This window comes from Ahaetulla prasina, chromosome 13 (genome assembly GCF_028640845.1).
Source record: "Ahaetulla prasina isolate Xishuangbanna chromosome 13, ASM2864084v1, whole genome shotgun sequence".
Classification (NCBI taxonomy): Eukaryota; Metazoa; Chordata; class Lepidosauria; order Squamata; family Colubridae; genus Ahaetulla; species Ahaetulla prasina.
The window spans coordinates 26,011,401-26,033,481 of record NC_080551.1 but is presented as its reverse complement, the minus strand read 5'-3'; the positions used below and the strand labels follow the sequence as shown (position 1 = coordinate 26,033,481).

General features: G+C 47.7%; 1 protein-coding gene across 5 annotated transcripts in view; it reads right to left on the bottom strand.

Annotated features, from left to right (window-relative positions):
• Positions 1–22,081, bottom strand: part of TLN2 (talin 2) — a 76,641-nt gene that overhangs the window by 47,376 nt on the left and 7,184 nt on the right. For 4 of the 5 annotated variants that reach the window (XM_058156189.1, XM_058156186.1, XM_058156187.1 and 1 more), the window contains exons 2-8: positions 4,737–4,904; positions 3,963–4,060; positions 3,434–3,563; positions 2,507–2,659; positions 1,924–2,066; positions 1,354–1,481; positions 123–186 (exon numbers count right to left, since the gene is read on the bottom strand). In XM_058156189.1, the coding sequence (XP_058012172.1) occupies positions 123–186; positions 1,354–1,481; positions 1,924–2,066; positions 2,507–2,659; positions 3,434–3,563; positions 3,963–4,060; positions 4,737–4,872 (852 nt within the window). In that variant the 5' untranslated portion in view covers positions 4,873–4,904. Of the gene's footprint in view, positions 1–122; positions 187–1,353; positions 1,482–1,923; positions 2,067–2,506; positions 2,660–3,433; positions 3,564–3,962; positions 4,061–4,736; positions 4,905–16,801; positions 17,473–22,081 lie in introns of those variants that run through there. The other variant, XM_058156190.1, reaches the window with a different exon arrangement.

The following is a 22,081-nucleotide window of genomic DNA, read 5'->3' as shown; positions in this document are numbered from 1 at the left end:
CCACAAAGCCAACGTGGGCCTGCACAAACCACACACACACACACACACACAGAGAAGTGGGGAAGGAACATTGAGATGCACGCTGTATCCCACTTGGGGTAGAAGACTCCCTTTTTAATTACCTGGAATATTCTCTTTTCAGCTCCTCTTTGCTTGATGTATTCTTTGGGGAGAAATTCTTTCAGACTGTAGGAAGAAGAAGTCACCATTAATGAAGGGCCTGTCTTCTCTCGAGTGGAAAACATTCAGCTGCAGACGTTGGGAGACAAGATCCATGGAGTCAGGCTGGCTGGGGCATTCTGGGAACGGAAGTCCAGCAGCTGGCCAGTTGTGATTATTCTGTGATTAACATGCCTGGATGAGCCCCTCAGCTGTCCATCTGCAGGAATTCTCCCTCATTAAAGAAAGCACCCTAAGGGGCAAACGGTGAGAAAGAGGCCCTGGGGGTCTCACCCCCAGTCAAGCCTTCTGAAGCTGAACTCCGAGCAGGGTGCAGCTCTGCTGTTCTGTTCCTGAGGCAGATGCAAACCTCCAGATAAGATTCAGCCACGTGATTTAAATTCCGTGGAGCTGCTTTAGCAAAATCCGATGAATATCACCTTCATCATTCAACATCAGCAGCACCAGGAACCCTTCATAGAGCTTCCAAAGGTTGACTCAGCCTTCCATCCTTCCGAGGTGGGTAAAATGAGGACCCAAAATTGTTGGGGGCAATATGCTGACTTTTTAAACCGCTTAAGAGAGGGCTGGAAAGCACTATGGAGCGGTATATACTGGAAGTCTAAGTGCTAATCCGTCCTTCCTTCCTTCCTTCCTTCCTTTTCCTCCCTCCCAGTGGTTACAATGCAGCATTGCAGGCTAACTCTGCCCACAGTCCAGAGTTTGTTCCTGACTGGCTCAAAGTTGATTCAGCCTTCCATCCTTCCGAGGTGGGTAAAATGAGGAGCCAAAATTGTTGGGGGCAATATGCCGACTCTGTAAACCGCTTAGAGGGCTGAAAAGCACTGTGAAGCGGTATATAAGTCTGCTATTGCTATAGTCTATTGCTATTTCCCTGAGGCTGGCATGGCGCTGCCTTGCCTGCTGAGGCAGCCCTGCATTTCCAAGGGGGTAAGCATTGGCAAAGAGGTCCCACTCTGCCCTTTCGTGCTTTGAGGAAAGAGGCTGGGCACGAGAACCAGACTGCAAGAGGCCTGGGGACAACAGATGACGCCCTAGCCTTCTCAGCAAGAAATGCTGGAACTACCTGGGGGGGGGAGTGGGGTGTGTGGTCCCCAAAGACCCCCGGGCTGAAGCAATTGTGCAGGCAGCTGCCCAGCTCCAGTTAGCCCCCAAGGGAAGAGTCTCACTTACTCCAAGAATCCAGGTTTGTGCTTGTGCTCCACGTGAGGCCCGAACTGGATCTGTGCCTGAAAAGCACCAAATTCACAGGCCTTCTCGAAGGACACTGGGTGGGAACCGTTCAGAATGTCATCACGGGCCTAGAAAGCAAGCGGGGAAAGGGTCCATATCAGGCCCAAAGATCTCAACTCCTCCTTTGCCAACCCCCAAATTTTCCAAGAAACTCAGCACTTCCCTTCCTTACAAAGGAAATGAGGAGGAGCCCTTTCCTGGCATCAAGCGGTCATTCAAAGCAGCATCAGTGGGAATAAAAAGCCTCACCTTAATGGACTTACTAATCAATGGGGCTAAAATACCCAATTGCAGCTTCCAAGAGTCTGCAAACTATTCCCCTTCCCTTTCAATAAATCTAGTTAGTCTAACTCTGCAAGACTCTAGTTTTTTGGGGTTGGGACCCACCGTTCAGGGTTTCCCACCCACAGGCCATGGTTTAATACGATGTGCAGATGGGTGGCTTGCTAAACCAACGGTGGCCAAACTGCCTTTGACCAGACCAGCTGGTGCCTTAGCCAAGAGGGTCACCTGGACATAGAGCAGGTTGAGCTGGACGGGGTCTCTGGAATCCACGTTCTGATCAGAGTAGAAGAACTTCCGTCTCAGAAGCAGCGTCTCGTTCTCATCCACCCCTTGTTCCCGAAAGGTTCGGCTGTGATCCAACCAGTTCACTGGGAGAGAAGAAGGAGGCGGATCATTTCACAGCTGTTCTTCAGATCATTGGACTGCAGCTCCCATGATTCCCTACAGCTTTGTCTGCAAGTCACTATGGGAACTGGACAGCACCAAGGTAAGGAGGAGGAAATGCAGAGCAAGATTTACAAAAAAGACTTCCGAGAGCTGGTTAAGGAACCTCCTTACTTAGGACAGTATTTTAAACATTTTGAACCAGCCATGGTTCACTTTGGAGATCTCCTTTTTTAAAACATATATTTTAACCCTAGATTTAGAGTGTGGGCATTTCAAGAAATCTGCATCCACCTTAGATTATGTGCTAATCTAAGATGTTCCTACTTAACTAGTGCTATACGAAATCACTCCCATTTTCAAGGCAATTGCATTTGAGTTCTTTGTCCCTGCAAAAGACTCGATATCCGAGGGAGCCACTCACGGTCATCATCGGTGTGCAGCTTGGCTTTTAATTTCTCCATCTTTTTTTCATCCCGTAGCAACGTCCGATCCTTCTTCAGGGTCCCTGTGCCCTCTTCCTTCTTTTCCTCACTGCCTTCTTGGATTAAGGAATACTCTTCATAGTTGGTTATGCCTAAAAATGCACAAAAGTCATTTTTCTGAGCTGCAAGAACTAGCATGGTTTGGGGAGAAGTCTGTAGGTCAGAACCACCCCGATGAAGCCTAAAGGAAGAGCAACTCTTTGGAACTGTTCCCTGCCATTAACTACCATGAATGAATGTTGGCCTTTCCAGCACTCGAAGTGCACCTGTCCTCTTCATCCCATCCAGCAAAAAACAGAGTTGAGCAATAGAGGACAGGCACAAGGGCTTCAGCCCATCCAGCAGCAAAAAAAGAGGAGACTTTCTTCTGGCAGAAGAGAATTTGAAGCATCACATCTAATTAAGAAGACCACATCCTGGCTGGGAGCTCCAGGAAAATAGGCTGCACAAGGTCACCCTTCAGCCCTTACAGCCCACTTTCAAATCAAGGAAGACCTAAGAGAGGCAGACCCTTATCCTTCGGTCCACACTAAGAGCTACCCACCTTCTAGATGGTAACCAATTTATTGCTCTACAGGCCCAATTAATGGACAGCTGCCAACACAGAGACAGAGCAAGAGATTCCCAGCACAAGACAAGGTCCTTTTGGACTAACTAACTACAGCCTGGCTCAAAAAACCACGTTTCCTGAAATGTCACTTTTGGAAGCCCCTCCTGAGGGGTTGATTACCACGGCCTGCCACAGAGTCTACTTCACAGACTTTGTATCCTCTTTCATGTGGGGTTTGGCCCCCTCAGATCATTTTGTCTGAAGATTTGATTGCTCTTCTGTGGGAAATAGCTTGTAGGGCTATCCTCTATCATACCTATCCGGCTGCAGATGGTCACCAGCAGTTCTCCAACCGTTTTAGAGTCATCCACCATCACCGTCTTCACGGAGCCGTCCAACATCCTGATTTTCTGGGGTCTCTGCTTCTTTTTGTATTCCAAAACATCCTAGGGAATAAACCACCAGAATATTTCACAGGAGAGACGAAGTTGGTGGGTTTCTGTGATCCTGACCACACCCAGGTGAGAGAGAGTCAAGGATACCCTAATTAGGACTTGCACCTCCAGGGATTTCCAGGGTTGTGGGCGAGAGGGAAATTGAAAGGAACCACTCCTGAACTCTTTTCAGGGAAGCTTTGTCCATGAGGTCACCAAGAGTCAAGGTGGACTCAAGGAGATTTTACCTTTATGTTGCAGAAGGCAGCTAGGTAGCAAGAATATTGGCTGATCTGAACCACAGTTCCATTAATAGGCCTAACTGGTCCTGCTTGTCCCCTGCAACCCCAAGAAGTGGAAGGGCTCAGTTGTCCTTCTTATTCCTTGCCTGGAAGAACCCAAGAGCCTTACCCCATTCCGCAGCATGTAATAATCCAGGGTCCTGCCAGCCTCCAGCCAAATGCCTTTCCGTGGATCTTCATCAGACAGAAACAACCCGTAATCAGAGGCTGTGAAAGAAGATGGAAAAGTTGCTGAAGAAGCTGCCCACTCTCTTAGATGTCCACCTTCCAATCAAGCAGAGAACTTTGTCGGGGCCTTCAGCTTCATTCTTTAGCCCTGGTCTTCTGCTTCCCTTGCCCACCACCCTCTCCCCTATTTCTTTTTCTCTTCCTTTGGCTATAATTGGCTCCCTTCATTCTGCAGGGTTCAAAGTTTGTGATGCACGGATCAATGGATTGATTGTTCAGAGAGGGAGGAGGGAAAGAAGGAAGGAAGGAAGGAAAGCTTAATGTTGCTTCTATAAAGGGAATGAAGGCTTGTTGCTTTTATGCAGTTAGGAATCTTCTAGGATCTGTGGCATAAGGTCCTCTGAACATCCTCACCTACCTTGTCCTTGCCTCATTAAGCTGCTATGGAGGCAATGTTCTCAGATCTCTCTCTTGGTCATGTGTGGTTATCCATGGTTTGTTTGTTCATTCATCTAGCTGCCCATCTTAACAACTCACCCACAACCAGTGTCTCTCCAGGCTCACTTGCCTGTTTAGGAGCCACCGGTTGGCATCCCCTGTCTAATCCTACAGATCGAGTAGGGTGATTCTCAGGCATCCCTTCTTGTTACAGCATTGAGATGCAAGCGATGGTTTAAGGGAGCCAGCGTGGGACCCAGGTTTGCCCGAGACTGACCTTGCCCTGTCTGAGCCTCTGGGACCCTCTCGCGGATAACCCGGCATGCATCATAGACTGCAGTGGAGGGTTCAAACTGCATCGTCTTCACCACATTGCACTGGCGGACACAGATTTTCAGTGACAAGGCAACCATGGTGCTGGATCCCTCGGGGGCTTTTATCTCACCTTCAAGAGAAGCAAACACTGGATGAGCATTGAGAAAAGAATCACAAGACCTTCCTCTGAAACTTTCCCCCTCTGCTATCACCATCATTCCACACTCTGGAACGCTGACTTAGAAGATGTCAACATTATTTGCCCATCAAGCCAGTGATGCCTACTCTGGCTAGCAGCAGCAGAGTGGAAAGCTTCCAGATCATTTTTTTTCCTCATCGTATTTTGATCTCAAAACCCAGCATGTAATTTGGGATCTTCTGCAGGGGAAGCCAACGTTCTGCCACTGAACTCCACTTCTACCATAATCGCTCTTGATATTATGGTGTGAATCTACCCCTGGAATTATCCATTCTCTCTGTCCAAAATGTCAAATTCCATGCCAAGCGGTAGCAGAGCGGGTCCAGATTACAATTAGTTGGAATCCTACGGGGACGCATCAGTTTGCTTTCAGTCTTACTTTAGGATTTATGTGAAGCCTCAGCCAGTCAGTGAAAGCACTCCAAGCAGGCTTGGGGCTTCATGCAAACATCTCCTCCTCTTCTATCTCAACTGTGGTGGGAGAGGAAGGGGGAAGGTTTAGGACAGGGGTCAGCAACCCGGGGCTCTGGAGCCACATGTGGCTCTTTCAGCCTTCTGCTGTGGCTCCCTGTTGCTGGTTGGCTCCACAATTGATAGGACTTTTGGTTAGGACAGGTAGAGGAAAAAGGACGCCGCGTTAGGAGGAGACTATATGATGTGGGAATCAGACTTCCGGTCAGCTCCAGAATTGAACGGGGGCTTCCGGTTAGGACCTTTGTGGTTGCCGACCCCTAGTCTAGGAGAAGCATCTTATACTCTAACTCATCCCAAAACAAGTCTTGAGCCAACAGCACCAGTGCCAAGAAGTCTTCTACAGCCCCAACAGGACCCAACCAGTTGGAAGTTGAGTCCAAAAATGAGCCCAACCTCCTCGTAACGTTACAGAGCGCCAAAAGCACCCCTCCCCCTTTAGGATATGACTCAGTCAGCCTATGACTTAAGTGGCTCTCTAAAAGCTGGAGTTGATTACTGTCAAGGCTGCTCTTCCCTGGCTCTCCGAGAGAGATCCGCTTCATTCTTTCCAGCAGCTGATCCCAGGATGGGCAGCCACCACAGCCTGGTCCTAGAGACAGCCCACCAAGAGAGGGAAGCCATGAGCAACTCCTGGGCTTAGCAAAACCTTCCTCCCACCCAGACACAAAAGGTGTTAGATGGCCTCCCTGCAGATGACTTCCCGCAGAGAAAGGGATAACACCCACAGCACTCAGCAGGGGTTTGGAAAATTTTAGGCATTTACATCCTGCTGTTTTCCAAGAGGCTACAGCTGATGGACGAGGAAGACACGGGGTGGGGGTGGGGGTGGGGTGGGGGTGGAGGGCAGGAATGCCCCACATATTCAGGAAGGACGACGATGGCATCTCCCCATGCGCTGGCAAAATTGCACCACCTTCCCAAGGGCTAAATGAGGGACACAGTTGCACAACAGGCTGTCAAGAGTTCCAAACGATACCAGATCCAAATTCCACCAAATGATAACTCTCCAGTTTCCAGAAGCTTTTCATTAGTGAAAACTAAAAAGGCTTATTCCAACCATGTCACCCCCCTTTTACCACTTTCTGCATCTTACAACTTCTCCCAAATATTTCCACACCCTACATGTGGCTTTTTTTTGGGGGGGGGGAGAAATGTCAAAAGGTCCAGTGGGCAAAAAAAGATGAAAAGTTACCACTCTCATTTCTGAGCTCTTGAAATAGGTCCTGCAAAAAATGGCCAAGAAAATTGTACGGAATTCTCAATCCCAAATCTTTGGGGCGAGGAAGGGCTTTGCCATCGGATGAAAAAGGAGGGATGGCAGTTCCAGGCTGTAGGGTTATTCTCCCTAGATCTGGGGTCTCCAAATTTGGCAACTTTAAGACTTGTGGACCAATTCCCAGAATTGCACTGGCTGGAGAATTCTGGGAGCTGAAGCCCACAAGTCTTAAAATTGCCTACTTTGGAGACCCCTGTGCTAGCAAACTGGAACCTTGAACTAGAAATCTGCCAGTCACACCTGGAGGACATCCGGTCCTTTCTCTGCAGCAGCTGAGGAGCTCACTGTTAGTTGGAGCCCAGCCAAGCAAAGGGACGTCAATGAACGTTTTGCAAAGCCTCCCTTCCTTTCCCCCAAATTGGACAGGACAAGTGCAGCAGAACCCCTCCAAAAGGGAAAGCTGTGAAATCTCTCCTTCTCCAACCGCTGAAACCAATCCAAATCAAAGCCATCTCATCCCATTAAACTGAAGTTCTGCTGTAGATGAAGTTCATCCAAAAGTGACATCTAAACATCTGGAATTCTGGCACGACCCAGCTTCGTAATCAAAAAAAGCCACTTCTCAATCCCAGGCCTGCCCCACTGAGCCTGTGGATTTTGTTGTGTTTGGATAGAGAGTTCATCAGGAAGCTGGGAGGACCTTCTTTTCCTCTGATGAGTCAGCAGTTTGCACCACCCCAAGACCGAGAAGCTCACAGACCACACCCAGGGGGCAGAGTTCAAAGCCTGTTCTGGCCTTTTATGGATTTCCAGAACCCCCGCAAACAAGCGTAATCTTCCATCCCAGATCTCTTCCCTCTGACCACAAACTCGGGTGGTTGGACGAGGGCAAACAGGACTAGAGTAGACTTAGGTGGGTTGATCAAAAAATGTAGCCTGGCAAAGTTTAGGGTAGTAAACATCAGAGCACAAAGCAAGAAGTCTGCAGAATTGGAACAAAGAGGGGGGGGAGGCTGGTCAGCTTGAGGCCAGGCTGGCAAGCACAAGCCATCTTTCTGAGCCAATGGACTCCTGAAATTATGAGGATCACGCTCAGATGCTCTTGCAAATTGGATTCTCTGGTTAATCACAAAACACCACTCTGTAAACACTTTGCTTTACTCCGAGTGCCTTCAAGATTCTCACAACCGCCCTCCCTGTTTTCTTTCTTGCTCAGAGGTTGGGTGGTAGGAACAGTTTTAAACAAAAAAAAAACGGTCTGCAAGCACCATGTTATTCTATCCATCAAGTCAATGTGGAGTCTATTTAATTGCCGTTGGATAGAAAGCATTATGACCTCTGTGTGGGTGCTGCTGGCATCCCAGGGAAGGTGATTTCAAGGGTTCCTGAGCAGGAGAGCACCTGAGGATACATCATCATACAGGTCCTGCTTCGGTTGCCAAAAAACTGCAGCTCCTTCAGCCAGTCAATTTATGACTGAATGAAGAGAGTCAATTTGCATTCCGTTAAGGCTTAAGCAGATGTTGCCCCCACAGGAGAACTTAAAAATGCAAATCTATTCCCCTTGTCAAACTTTCATCTGCAACAGGGCAGTGATGTCAGCTTATCTCAGAAAGTTCTTCTCAGGAAACAGACACCTTTGTCAAGGATTTGAGCTCCTTGAGATCAGCTGTTGTAAGGCATCTTAATGCAGAGAAAGCTGAATTAATAAGACTCTATTGATCTCTGAAAGGCCAGAAGCCAAGGAGCACAGCTGCTTTATGGATAAAAAGGGAAACGATCAATCAGTGCTCCAGACTTTATGTCCGTTTGCAAGGATGTTTTTTTTTTCAAACATAGTGAACTAGTTCAGAGCATCTGAAGAAGACAACTATGAAAATCAATGACATCACTGGACAAATTAGGGCAGTGATATCTTTCTGAAAGAGGCCCAAAGGCTGTTACAACAGTGGAGATGCGGAGATGTTCATAAATCCATGTTTCTAGCCTGCCAGCTGCTTTCTTGAGCCAGACCTTTGCTTACCTACGGGAGGATCACCACTCACAACAGGATGGGCATGGGAAAGAGCCAATCACAGAATTAGGGGGTTGGAAGGGACCTTGAAGGTTTTCTACTCCAACCCCCAACCCATTGCAGGAATCCTCACACCATTCTGGACAAATGGCTATTGGCCTCTTTTGTGGACCCCCCCCCCCGTGATGCAGCACCTACAACTTCAAGAGGCAAGCTGTTCCATGGCTTAGAAACTCAATCAATCAAGGGCTTCCAAACTCAATCAATCAATCGTTTCAGAACTGGCTTACTAATCAAGAGCTTCTACCACTGTCTGCAATTCAATTTTGGCACCCAGACTCCCTGGATAGATACTGGGGTGCCCAAGGGAAAATAATTTCTCCCTCTTCCTTTATTTATGAGCTACTTCTCAAAAATAAGCTGGCAGCAAATCCCTCCCACTGCACAGAACCGAGATGGAACTTCCTCTTTCAAAGAGCATCACCCGGAACAGCCTTTAATCCTGGCACTGTGGCTTCCACCTCGTGGCGAGGCAGTTTCAATTTTGTGCCCCACAAAGCAGCCAAGAATTTAGCAGGCGTGAGAAGCAGTAAATCCATCCCAGCCTCTGTCAGGATGAGAGCTGCTCCAGTCTGATGCTCTTTCTTGGCAGGTGCCAGGCCGGGACCGGCATCATGCTGAGGCTGCACTCAGCCTTCCCCTGACGACAGTGTCTCGGGAGGGGCTGCGGCTGGGCTGAGTGGGCTAAGGGAAAAGAAACCTGAAGGTGAACCATGGCCCTGAGCCCCTGCCTTCTTTCAGGGTGCAAGAAGGGGGGTTGTGAGCAGAGGAGTTAAAAAAAGCTTACAAGACATCCTCACGACGAGTAAAAGTGCCTTTCCTTAGAAAAGAAAAAAGAAACGTCTATTCTCATGGAAAGAAATAAGCACTGGAAGAAAGATAAGAGAGCAAATCAGGGGTGTCCAATCTTGACAACTTTTAAGACTTGTGGACTTCAACTCCCACAATTCCCATGCTAGCTGGGGAATTCTGGGAGTTGAAGTCCACTAGTCTTAAAAGTTGCCAGGGTTGGACCCCCCACCACCCCTCCGGTGTAAATCTAGCAAACAAGAATGCACCTTCTCTCTGCAGAGAGCAAAATGTCTTATCGGGAGAAAGAAAAACTTCCACTTTTGAATTTCTTGGATTTTATCCAAAGCGAAAGTGTTTTCTCACCAAAAGCAGAAGTAACTCCAACCACCAGATTTGGTCCAAACTCTTTGGCTCATAAACATGCAAAAAGTTTAATTCTGCCTATGGTGCAGAAGGCACTTTTTTAGTGGATGTGCAAGTACAACACACCCACCTATGCACATCTCTCATTGGTAGATTCCAGGAGGGCAAATTTTGGAGTTAACTTTTGGGACTCCCTTTGCACAAATCCCATTCTTTGGTAAGCATCTTCCACATCCTTTCATTTGGAAAAAAAAACCCGTTAGAATGAGTAATAGTCTCTCTTCAAGATGTTCTCCTCCTCTGAAGGAAATAACCTATTGCCCACCTGGGACCAAATTCTAAATTTTGTACCATGAGCTCAGACTTGGTGATCTTCCCTGAATTTCACAACAACAGATTTATCTAAAAAGTTTGCTCTTAAATATTAACAACTCGGTACTTACATGTTACAGCTGAGCATCAATGCTTACAGAGTTTGTATCCCACATGAGGAAACATTTGAGGCACCGGGAGTGATTTGAACCCGAATCAAGCCCGCTTGTTTCCAGTCCAGGAAGCGAAGAATTATGCTCAATTTTTCACCAAAGGGAAGGAGGGAATTCCATCGGAAGATGCTCAGCATAGCTTGGAGAGGAGTGGTGGCTCAAAGGATCACCCCAGCCTGAGTTGTAAGAAAATGAACTCAAAGGCACAGCATCTCCCAGGAATTTTGGATCAGGGCTAATCCAATTTCTTGAGTTTGTTCTCCATGAGCTGAGGCACTGCCTTGTTCCATAGAATTTGAAGGTCACGGGACACCTCAGAACACCCTTTCTCCAACTTGGCCAGATGGGTGGACTTCAACTCCTAGAATTCTCCAGCCAGCTATGCTTGATGAGAACGTCACTTCCCCAATTGCTTCCCCACCCATCTTAACAAGAGAGAGGACTCACTGGAAGCAGGTCAACCCCAAGAGCATCCAGAGTGAACGAGGCGAGAGACCTGCCCGGTCACCCCTCAGCCCCATTTCCTCACAGTGGGCAAGCAGCTGCCCAAGGAAGGTCATGAGAAGGTCCACCAAGGCAAGAGGAGGCCTTCCTTTTCTGTGTCAGCTCAAACCATTATTTCCACCTTGCTTCAGCATTCTGCAAGCTCAAGAATAAAAACAGGAAGGCATTCTTTCAGCCAGAAAATTAAGCAGCTGCCTTGAAAATCAAGATTAAAATCACTGCTGCTTTCCTTACCCTAGAAAGAGAAGAATCAGTAAATATTTCATGCCACTCCCCTATGATACGCAGGAGGGAACGAGTTGCAGGCGGCGGCAAAGCCTTTTTATAAGACTCACGTCACCCTGACATGGGCACCCCACTTGAGAAAGAGAAGGAAAAGCATCCAGAACTCTCTTTCTCGTCAGGCCACGTTCCCCCAAAGGTTACATCCATACCCGCAGGCTACATGAGCCCCAAACAACATGGTGGTGGATTGAGTTTTAAAATTATGGCCTTAGAGACGTGGCGGTCTAGAAAGCAGCTCAGTAATTGGAAGATCTGAAGGAGCCTTTTTTAACCAGGTCTGACAGCTAAAGCTCACACAGGCTGCTACGGAAGATTTCCAGATGCTGAGGCTTGCAAAACAGGCCCCGTGAGAGCGTTGTGTAGATAGTGCAAGGGAAGACACAAAATATTACCTTGAAGCATTGTGGGGCTCTGCCTGATCAGAGCAATGTTTCTCAACCATAGCCACTTGAAGATGGGTGGATTTCAACTCCCAGCTTAGCTGGCTGGGGAATTCTGGGAGCTGAAATCCACCCATCTTCAAGTAGCTAAGGTTGAGAAACACTGCATTAAACCACTGATAACCTATCATATCCCAGTTACCAACTTCCTAACCACGCAACATATCCTATGATCGTTTTGCTGTCCTTTTCCTTGTATTTCCTTGCAAAGATAATATAAATATAAATGCAAATATAAAAGCCCCCCACCTCCGCAAAGACAATCCTAGATTTTCTTTTGCTTTTGTTCAGTTGAAACAGAGAAAGCAAAATAGAAAATAAAAAACACCAAAAATGGAACACATAACGTATCACAGTCATTATGGTTACTGCAGGCAAACAAATCAATTATGATTCGGGTGTGTTTTCTGGAGTGGGAATATTTCAACTAATAAATGGAAACAGCTTGGGTTTTGCATACACACCAAAAAAAAAAAATCTGTTAGGGTTTCAAAAATTATATTTGTGTAGGCTCCAGTAGGGTGGGGAGCAAACAACACAACGACCGAAATAGTGATTTATTTTACAAAACCTTACTGGGCGTTTTTGGATCAAAAACGACATGCATGCTTGATTTAAGGAAGCACCGAAGAAACTGCTACAGACGTATAATAAATATTTATTCTTTGCCCAAAATCAGGATTGGGAGACACTAGACAGAGCTGGTCCTTTTCCATCTGGAGGCTTCATGTAAACGAAAACTGGAGAAGGAGACCCGGCAGAATTTGGAAAGCACCCAGAGTGTCTCCTGCTGGGCTCATCCTAAGATGCTGCCTTGCTTTTAACTCACACTATAATTGGGGAAGTCAGCTAAGCAAAGGCACGAAACTAGCTTCAAGCCAAGGATTTCACATTTAACTCAGACGGTGTAATTTCAGCAGGTATTTAGACCCATTTGGGCACCTGGTGACATGATGGCAAGTCAAAAACTAATCTCCGTGGGAATGAAAGAATGCAAGAGGGCAGCTGCTGGGACCTGCTCCTCCAGCCCCCAAGCCCAGATGGGCAGGAAGCAACTGTTTTGCCCTGTAATTCTGCTTCCTGGTTAGGCAACTTGATTAAGGGAAAATTCTTAAGTTTCTCTCATGGTTCTATATTTTGTGGCAGGGAATTCTGCGGCAAGACAATTTGCGGCAACTTGAAATGGAGAATGAATGAAGACCCTAACCATGCAATTCAACTGCCTCCTTTCCATGTTTTGTGGTTTCAAGTTTTGTGAAAAAATTAACAAAGCCGACCCTTGGTCCCCTTTCGATACACCAAGGGTATATGTGAGTGAAGCACTTAACCACAAAACAGCCAGCTGTATCTTGACCTAGATGGTTAACTTCATGGATCAGAGTGTTGTGCAAGCCAGAGATGGAGCTCTGCAATAAATCATGGCTTACCCTTATGTGCTAATCCAGCTCTGGATTGTTTTATCAATTACACACACACACACACACACACACACACACACACGGTCTTTTTCTCAAGTGGAAAACTCGTGCAAGCAAAGGAAAGAGCACACAACCTCTATTTGGGGCCGCCATCCACTCTGCCTCGCCTAAATTTAGCTCTGATCTAAATAAGCTTCCACCCTTTCAGGACCCCCAAGGAACCACATCCCTCCCTCCCTCCCTGTACTCTGTGGAATCACCCAGACATGCTGGAATCTCTCTCGCGCACACACAACCTAATCCTGCCTATTTCCCCCATAATTCAGAGTATTTAGGAGAGAAACCAGGTCCTTTTCTCTGAACAGAAGGCATACTCTCTCTACCCCATCTCCAGCCTTCATCCAACCCCAGAGTTGGCCCTCTTCCTGGTGAAAACCTGGCTTCATTGTCCAGTTTAGAAGGCAAAAGCTGCTTGCACATCTGGGAAGGGCCATTATCTGCCCAAGACAGCGAAGCGCTGGTAATGCCAATCAGGAACTGGCGAGCCCTCTTCTCCAACAGCTGGCACACTCCAGGACAGAGAAGGGGAAACCAGCCAGCAGAAGGCATGGAATGGCTAACACTCAGGTGTATCCCATGAGAAGCAACTTCCATTAAGCAAGCGGATTACTCAGAGAGCTTATAATTGATCAAGATGAGCTCGTTTAGAACCCTTCTCTATTAAACAACAAAAAATCCCACCTTGCTTCAAAGCTGTTTTTTGCAGGCTCTGCAGTATCCCCAACTATCAGAGGGGGCTGCCCCCCACAGCAGCTGCATTTGATGCCGAGGAGGACGGGATCCACAGGAGGGAAAAGAAGAGAGGCTGAGAATGGAGACAGGCAACTCGACTGCTCTTCTCCATCACAAGCAACAAATTTACATCCCCAAAGATGCTCCAGCTTGGGTCTCCTTTGATCACTGTCCCATTCGAACCAGGGATGCAAGCATGCATGGACAGCAGTGGCTGCAACTGAACACCACCTTGTGCCACACCTGAAATTGACCATTGGATGTGCAATCCTAAAAAGACCTTAGGAAATTTTAGCGGGAGGTAATCAAGCAATGGCCTTTCAAACCCTCTCGTGAAATACCACATTTACTGGGAGAAAAGATTCAACTTGAGCACTTTCTCAAAACAGTTTCTGCTCAACGGAACTGAACTGGATATCCCAAAGCCCCAACTCTGACCTGAATGGATGATCCGCAAGATACCACCAGGTTTAACTTTGCACCTCGTTTATCATTCCAGGAAAAGTCCCACAGAACGTGTGTCAAAGTTACTAGAGCAAGAGAAGCATTTATGGTTTGGAGAAGAATCTGGCAAGAGGCCTTCATGCAAACCGAAAGAAGGACACCCCGCCACAAGGAAAACTTGGATGGGTGTCAAAACCTTGGAACACGGCTCCAAAAACGCAATAAAAAATACAAAGCGTCTTCCCAGGAGGCCCAGAAGACACATACATTTTCCAAAACATGCCGCAGCCGAGGACAAGTTACAGCCATCGACTCTTGAAACGTGATAATTACTCCTGCTAAACCGAAGCCAGAGAGCAGAACGTTAACTCCAAATCTGTCTCTTGGGAATAATGAGTTTGCAGTGGGAAATGGTTGGGAACGGAGCAGAGGCAATGGAGGCGAGGCAACTCAGGGCTACCTTCCACCAGCCAGACCCACCCTTGGATGGGCAGGGTTGCGGGTCGAGCCAAGCAAAAGCCTCAAAGAGCGATACCAAAGAACGGCTTGTGGATATAGTTGATGGATTCTGCAGATTGGTCTAAGAGGAGAGGTTCTTGGGTGGATGGACAAGAGGGTGAAAGGGGGAGGGAGCAGAAAATAAACACCACATAAACAGCCATGTCCATCTGGAATTCCTCATCCTGGATTTAGGAGATCAAACGAAAGACCAACTTCCAGTAAGGAGAGGGACTTTCTTTAGGCTTCTTCCCCATAATTTAATTGTTTCTGGAACCCCAGGAAATGACCCTTGCAGCAAAAGGAGGAGGGATGCCAGGGCCCTCACTTGGCAGTTTGGGCAGAGTGGCAGAGGGGAGGCCAAGCGGACCCCTTTGGCCCACCCTCTCTCTCTCTCTTTCTCTGATCTAAACATTTTCTCCTGCAATTTTGGAAATGGAGTGCTGCTGTTTCTTCCATTTCCCAGAAAGGATCAATTCCCCATGGCAACAAAGGCCAACATTGGGGGTTGACCAGGCAGAGTTGGTGGGAAGGCCTCTGCTCCACGTAGGTGGCCCAGGTGAGTCACGCTGGTGGATGAGAGTCTGCTCCCAAGAGGCCTCTTTGCTGCCTGTCAGAACTATAATTTAACACCTGAAGACAGCGTTCATGGTCTCAGGCAACCAAAACTCAGTTGCCTTGGAAGAGGTAGAGGGATGCACCTTCTGGGCCACCGCATTCCATCACGTGCTGAGCCTGGGGGGTTGCTGGCTACAGCAGGACCTTCCCTCCCCAGGACCAGGGTGATTTCCTGCCTGAAGCTTCAGAGGAGCCCGTGCCAAAGTTCTGGGGATCAACATCTCTTAGCCCCGATGGCAGTGGGGCTGTTGGGAGATTCGTAGCCTTCCTTGGGCAGCTGGTTGGTTAGACTAGATGGGCCAGGCGTCCCATCCAGCAGGCAGAGCTTATGTTCTTAAGAGGACTTGCTGGGACACCCACTGGCTGGCGCTGAAGGTTCTTGTCAGCCTCCACCTTTAATTATCAGGCCCAAACAGCTTGAAATAACTCCAAAGGACTTCCCAATTCTGCTCGGAATGTCAGCCACTGCTGTAATCCCAGCACAGAGCAGGCCGAGGCAGTTTTATTTATTTATTTATTTATTTATTTATTTATTATTTAAATTTGTATACCGCCCTTCTCCCGAAGGACTCAGGGCGGTTCACAGCCAGGTAAAAATACAATACAATAAATACAAATTAAAATACAATTAAAAAACTTATTAAAATTGGCCAGGATTAAAATTTGGAGCTAAAAACCCATTAAAACACTAACCCAGTCCAGCGCAGATGAATAAGTAGGTTTTAAGCTCGCGGCGAAAGGTTCGGAGGTCCGGAAGTTGACGAAGTCCTGGGGGGAGTTCGTTCCAGAGGGCTCCAAAAACTAAGTGCTTGTCCAAGCAGCCCCTGACTACCTCCTGTTCATCTCAGGGGGACTTCAGCAGAAGAACCTCTTCTTGGAATCATGTCCCTCCAAGATCCAAGTTGCCTGAAACCACCTCTTGAATCATGATGCTGTGCCCTCCCCACAATTTTTCTTCTGTGGCTGATAGATACCAATCTTCAGCTTATCTACTGAACAGATCAGGGACCTCCAGACTTTCAAAGGGAAAAATTCAAAGCTTGAAAAGAAAGCAGAAGGGGAAGCAGAAGGAAGACCCACAAGACATTGGAGGAACCAGGAAAGGAGAGGTGGGTTTTTTAAAAAAAAATATTTTGGCACCTTTGTGTTGCTTTAACCCTGATTAGTATTTAAACCCCACCCCCCACAAAACAGATTCCCTTCTTCCTTACAGACATTCCCGCTCAAGGTCTTTGCCGAATCCAAGAAATGCAAATTAAATTAGAAAGGAGATTTTGTAGTTTGCTCCATAGGCCATCCAGGTCTTGTGGGGTATTTCTGGCACACCCCCAAAACACCTTCTCTCTAAGGCCTTAATTGCTTGCTTAGCAGGCTGGCATTTTCAGTGGCCATGGCATTTCCCCCCCTCGATCTATCAGCACCTACCTCTGAAGCCCTGGAATTCCCTCCAAAAGGAGCAAAGTAACTCAGCACCATCTCAGAGGTTGGTGCATCCCTTCCGAAGAGCACCAAGCCATTGGTGGGGTCAGTTCATGCCACAATCTTTGCCAGCAGCCTCCTGGCTACACCAACCAAGAGTTTGTGTCTGCAGGATGCAAAGCCATCTCTTTTCCGGAGCTCCTATCGTCACTCAAAGCATCTTCTCTCCGGTTGCTCTGGGGCTGCAAAACGAGCCTCTTCTTTAGTATTGGGGGATTTCAGACCTGCTGCTACAAAAGTAGATTTCGCTGCGACAATACGGGGCAAGGCAGGGAGGTTTCAGGTTGCAGGGCTATTAATGTCTGCTCAGCAATGCAGGAACTCGGAACGGCTCTTATGTATAACACGCAATTGCAAGGGGGAGGAGGAGGATAAGCAGCCCTCCGATAATATCTACTCCCCAAGACCTCTTTGCACACAAATGTGGTTTCGTGGACACAGCCTGAACCACAAGCCATTTCATTTTGAACTTTTTGTAGCCCCGATTATTGATTCAAAGCTTCTGCAAAACTGGCATGGACGATCACTCATTTCTTCTCAAAAGGACCTGCAATTTTCAAGCAAGTTCTTTTGTTAAGAAGTGCCCTCAATACGCTTTGCCGGCTTCCAGGACCAGGCACTTGGCCGGCATCATCTCCTCTTCTCCCCGATCCTCCCTGTGATCTTCCATCCATCCTCGGCTCCTTTACTGCTCGAGCTCTAAACCTTTGTGCAAATAATGGCAATAAGGTGAAGAGGCTCTGTGCTTGATCACCCAGAATTCCATTCCAGAGTACCTCAAGGCCCATTTCAAACATCGAGGCATCAGGAGAACTTGACTGCAGCTGGAAATAAACTTGGGTAGAGACGGCCAAGAATAAATCGGTTTCTGCTCAGCATCCGAAGGCACCAGGGATCTGCATTCTGCATGGCACTGCTTCTGCCAGCAGATTCTTGCCATTGCAGCTGCCCAAATGGGAAAATAGACCACTCAAGTAGGAATAGATGCAAGCCACCCACTGACTCTACTGCATCAGCGCTGCTGTGTGGGAACACGCTGGCATAGTTCCCCACTGGAGCATTTAGGCCCACAACTCTGCAGGCTGGGTACAATACAACTTGGAGGAAACTCCCTTTGGGGGAGGCTGCTGTAGACAAGAGATTTAGTTCAGTTATTTTGGTTGAATAATTGAGTAACATACTTCCATGAACTTGTCTCAACAATCCCTGCAGTTGTGTAGGGATATAGGAGTTCAAAAATAGAAAGCCAATTCTGAGAAGGCCATGTAGATGGTTGCTGCGCTCCTGGGCTGGAGGGCAAATTTGCTCAGGTGCTGAGCCCAGGCAGAGAAGTCCTCTGCTCTTGACCTTCAATGTGGCCACTGCCCTCTCCCCACCAGCCATGTTTCTCCAGCAATCTGTGGCCGCTCTCCATCAATACAGGAATCCGGAGTGGAAATGAGCCCAAGAGGGTTGCCTCAGAAGCAGGAAGGGCGGGAGGAGATGGCAAAAGCCTGTGGGGTTTTTTGGCAAGGAAAATAGAGAAGAAAGAAGCCAACAAGCTAAAGATCAATAAACCCAGGAAGCTGGAGAGAGGACTGGAGGTCGGACAAGCCCAAGAAAGGCAGGTTGGCAATTCAACCAAAGGGAGTAGGCAATTCACACATAAGAGGAAGGTGAAAGAAACTCTCTCAAAGTCCCTCTCCTTCAATTAAAAAGTAATTTGAGCCAAGGTGCACTAAGTTCCTGCTCTTGAGCAGATTCTCCTCCACCGGCTTTGATCTGCTAATTCTGAATTTTAAAAAAAGAATACTTTGGCCCGGCTTATTGAAAATTATATTGCTTAAGACGCAGAGCCTATCTGTCTGGCGAATTCAACAGCCCTGCAAAAGGAACAGGCAAGGAGGCAAATGCCATGGGTGACTCTGATGAAGAACAAATGGACAGCTTTTTAATTGTCGACTGGAGAGGATTCTGCATCAGCTATGATGAAGGAAGGTGGAATAAAACTACTAAGAAGTGCAAGAAAGTATCACCCCAGAATAGAGAAGCGCTCTACAGTCAACGCAGAGGCCCCATGGTCTGTTGTCATCTTGTTGAATAACAAGGTCTAAACGGGAGTCCAACCACCCCAAAAAAACCTCTGCCATCACAGAGGCCCCTCAAATCTCTGCCCCACCACTCCTGATGCTGCATTTCCTTGCTCCTGGGAAATATTCCTCATGGCGCTCTATTTCTCCTGGCAGCGAAAACGGCCCCCTTCTGCCCCGTTCCAAGTCTGCTTGCGTCCAGATGAACGTGGAATGGAATGTCCCCATGAAGAATCGGTCTCATCCCGGCCAGCTGCTGGGACCAGAGGGGACCCAACTCTGCACAAGCAGACCATTGTTGACTTAAGGACTACGGCCGAGGATGCGTATTGCGATGCCTTGAGCAGCCCATGTGTGGCTTTCCGGAATGCCAACAATGTTATCTTTCTTTCCATTTCCATAACGCTCCCATCCAAGTGTCAAAGAGATGGCTTTGTGCATTGTGCGCCTTTAGAAAGCAATTTAACAAGGAAGCCAGAGGCACGTTTCTCGGAGAAAGTAACAAAGGCAACTGCAAAGGCACAAACTGCAAACTTAATCTAAGCCTTCCTCAGATGGGACCCTCAAGGCTGGTGGAGTCTGCAATGCCAGTCATCCCAGCCAAGGCAGCACACAGCAGATTCAGGTATAGCATAAAGAAGTATTACTAGAATAATCTGGTGTTCAATTAAATAACTCAGTACGGGAACAGTACGACTTTGGTACTGAAATGAAAGTACTGAAAGTATGACTGAAATGTTCGGTTCGTCTTCCATCAAAAAAAAAGAACTATTCCCTTTAGGTTCAGTACAAATTTGAACTTGAAGTGGAGAACTGTGCCATGAGTGTGTCTACCAAGTTCTATGCTGATCAATCGCAGTCGGAGAGGCCATTCTGCAACTAAAGAAACAGGATGCAAAATAAGGTAAACCGTGGCGTCTTTGGTGCTTTCTGGATTTGGTTATTTGCTTGCCGATGTTTCATTACCAAACTCAGTAACATCTTGAGTGCATCAGTCCTAGTCAGGTCATGAAACATCTGCAAACAAACCGCCAAGCTCAGAGAGCACCAAGTATTCCACAGTTCAACCTTCGGCTGCAGAGGTTCTCTTCCGTTGAAAATAAGCTGAAATTAAATAAAAGCCCTCCTTAATATCAGCATATATGGATCAATATGGATCTTTCCCCATGTTCAACAGGAAACTCACATTGTTCACTTATAAGGTAGCAATCCAACAGTGAGCAGCATTTCAGCGAAGCAATCAAGTGAATAGAAAAATATGAATAGCTCTTTTCTTTGATGGAAGATGAACCAAACATTTCAGTTCCAAAAATGCCGATGGAGCACGGCTTTGTTCTCCCTCGCACACTCTTTGAACATGCTCCCAGCTCTGCAACAAAAGTTTCCTCCATAAAAGGCAATCTTGCTTAAGCAGCCTTGTCTTTGCTATAAGAGTAAGTTTAATAAGCTTCTGTAGGCCCATTGTATACGTTGGCCGGTGACCCCAAACACAGCCTCAGTCAGAGAGCTAAGAGAGAAGATTGGAACAGAATGAAGCAGTTTGGAAGAGGCTGCTGCAGCTTGGAGAGGCAATAAAACAGCCTCCTATCCACCACCCCCCCACCTTGTCACATAATGTCGTGTCCCACTCCTCCGCTGACGGCCGGGTCAGGGAAATCCGAATCAGGCTTGCCTCTGCAGCTCTGCCCAAAGTCCTAGCAAAGTCCTCAGAGAAGGCAGGAGACCAGTAAGTGACTTCAGCAAGATAAGTTCGACTTTGCCTGACTCAGAGACTGCCAGAAAGTAGATCCTTTATATAGGCCATGGGGTGTGGCTCCATGACTCAGCATTCATTAAGGCCTGCCCCTCCCTTCCCTCTGTTGCCTCCGCCTATCCAATCTTCTGATGCGAGGATTACTCCAATCAGCTGTTGGGAATAAACCCTCCTCAGGCTCACATGCTGTGGAGGAGGGGGAGGGGTCTAGCTGCTCCGTTTGCCTGGGCATGGAGTCAGGGCTGGGGCCGGGAGATTCTCCTTCTTCTGCAGTTTGTGTGGGCATGGAGCCAGGACTTGGGCCGGGAGGCATACATTCCTCAGTGTTCGGGAGCAGGTAAGAAGGCCCCGGCTGCTCTGAGGGCGGGCAAGACACAACACATAACGACTCTCTGCTTCTTGAGACAAGATTCCTTCAGCCAACTGAAAACAAGATGCTAAAAATGACAATTGCCCCAGAAGGAACACATCCGATGCTCGACCTGCATTCAATGCCCAATTGGACGGAAGAGGGCTGGAGTTGGCCAATCTGGAGGGAAAGCCTCTGTAAACTCATTTTAAGCTCCAGGAAAGAAAGACTGGCTATACAAACAGAAAACCAGGTCCCAAATCCTCATCAATTTACAAAGAGACAAACATGGACCATATATTACACTCAAGCCAAACCTCAACTGTTTAGTTTCAGTGCAGGATTCTGCATGAACTCGGCAGTTAAAATCTGTCAATCATGGTTTATGCTTTAATAAGTTGTACCACCTGAGGATGTGCCACTACAAAGCCATTAGAGAAGATGACGAATGAAGAAAAGCCTCTTGAGGGGAAGGCAGAAGTGGAGATCTTCCACTTACACCCAGGGTCTTCTTGGCGATGGGCCTTTCCCCTGGCCGACCATCTCCCTGATTCCTGAGGGGGGGGAAGGGGGGGGACTGAGACTTCCTTGACACAACCAGACAGGTCTCCTGGTCAGAGGGAATCCCTCAACCACAAGAGACAAGCGTTCCAAGACTCCTGCCAACTTCTGCCTGGTGTTCTTGGACAAACGGGTGGTGGCAAATAAGAACGGGAGTGGGGGGGTGTCCCCCCCACCATCTTAAGCTGCTCCGAGGAAGCGCAGCTGCCTCCCAAATGTCAGGCGCATGTAATCCATCCTCAACGGCCATCAGCTTTCCGAGTCCCCAAAGCACTAAAAGGCCCATGAAGTTCAGCACCTGTTGAAACTCAGTTAAAGTGAATTTCCCAAGGCTTGTGGCCTCTCCCAGCCTCTGTTTGGCTCACTGGCCAAAGAGCAGGCAGAGAAGAATGGCTCAAGGTCGATTTGGGATGGTCTTTTCCAGATGTGTTGCATCTGGAACTCCCTCAACCTGCGTGGTGAACTGCCATCCCAACCCTTAACATTAAAGCTGA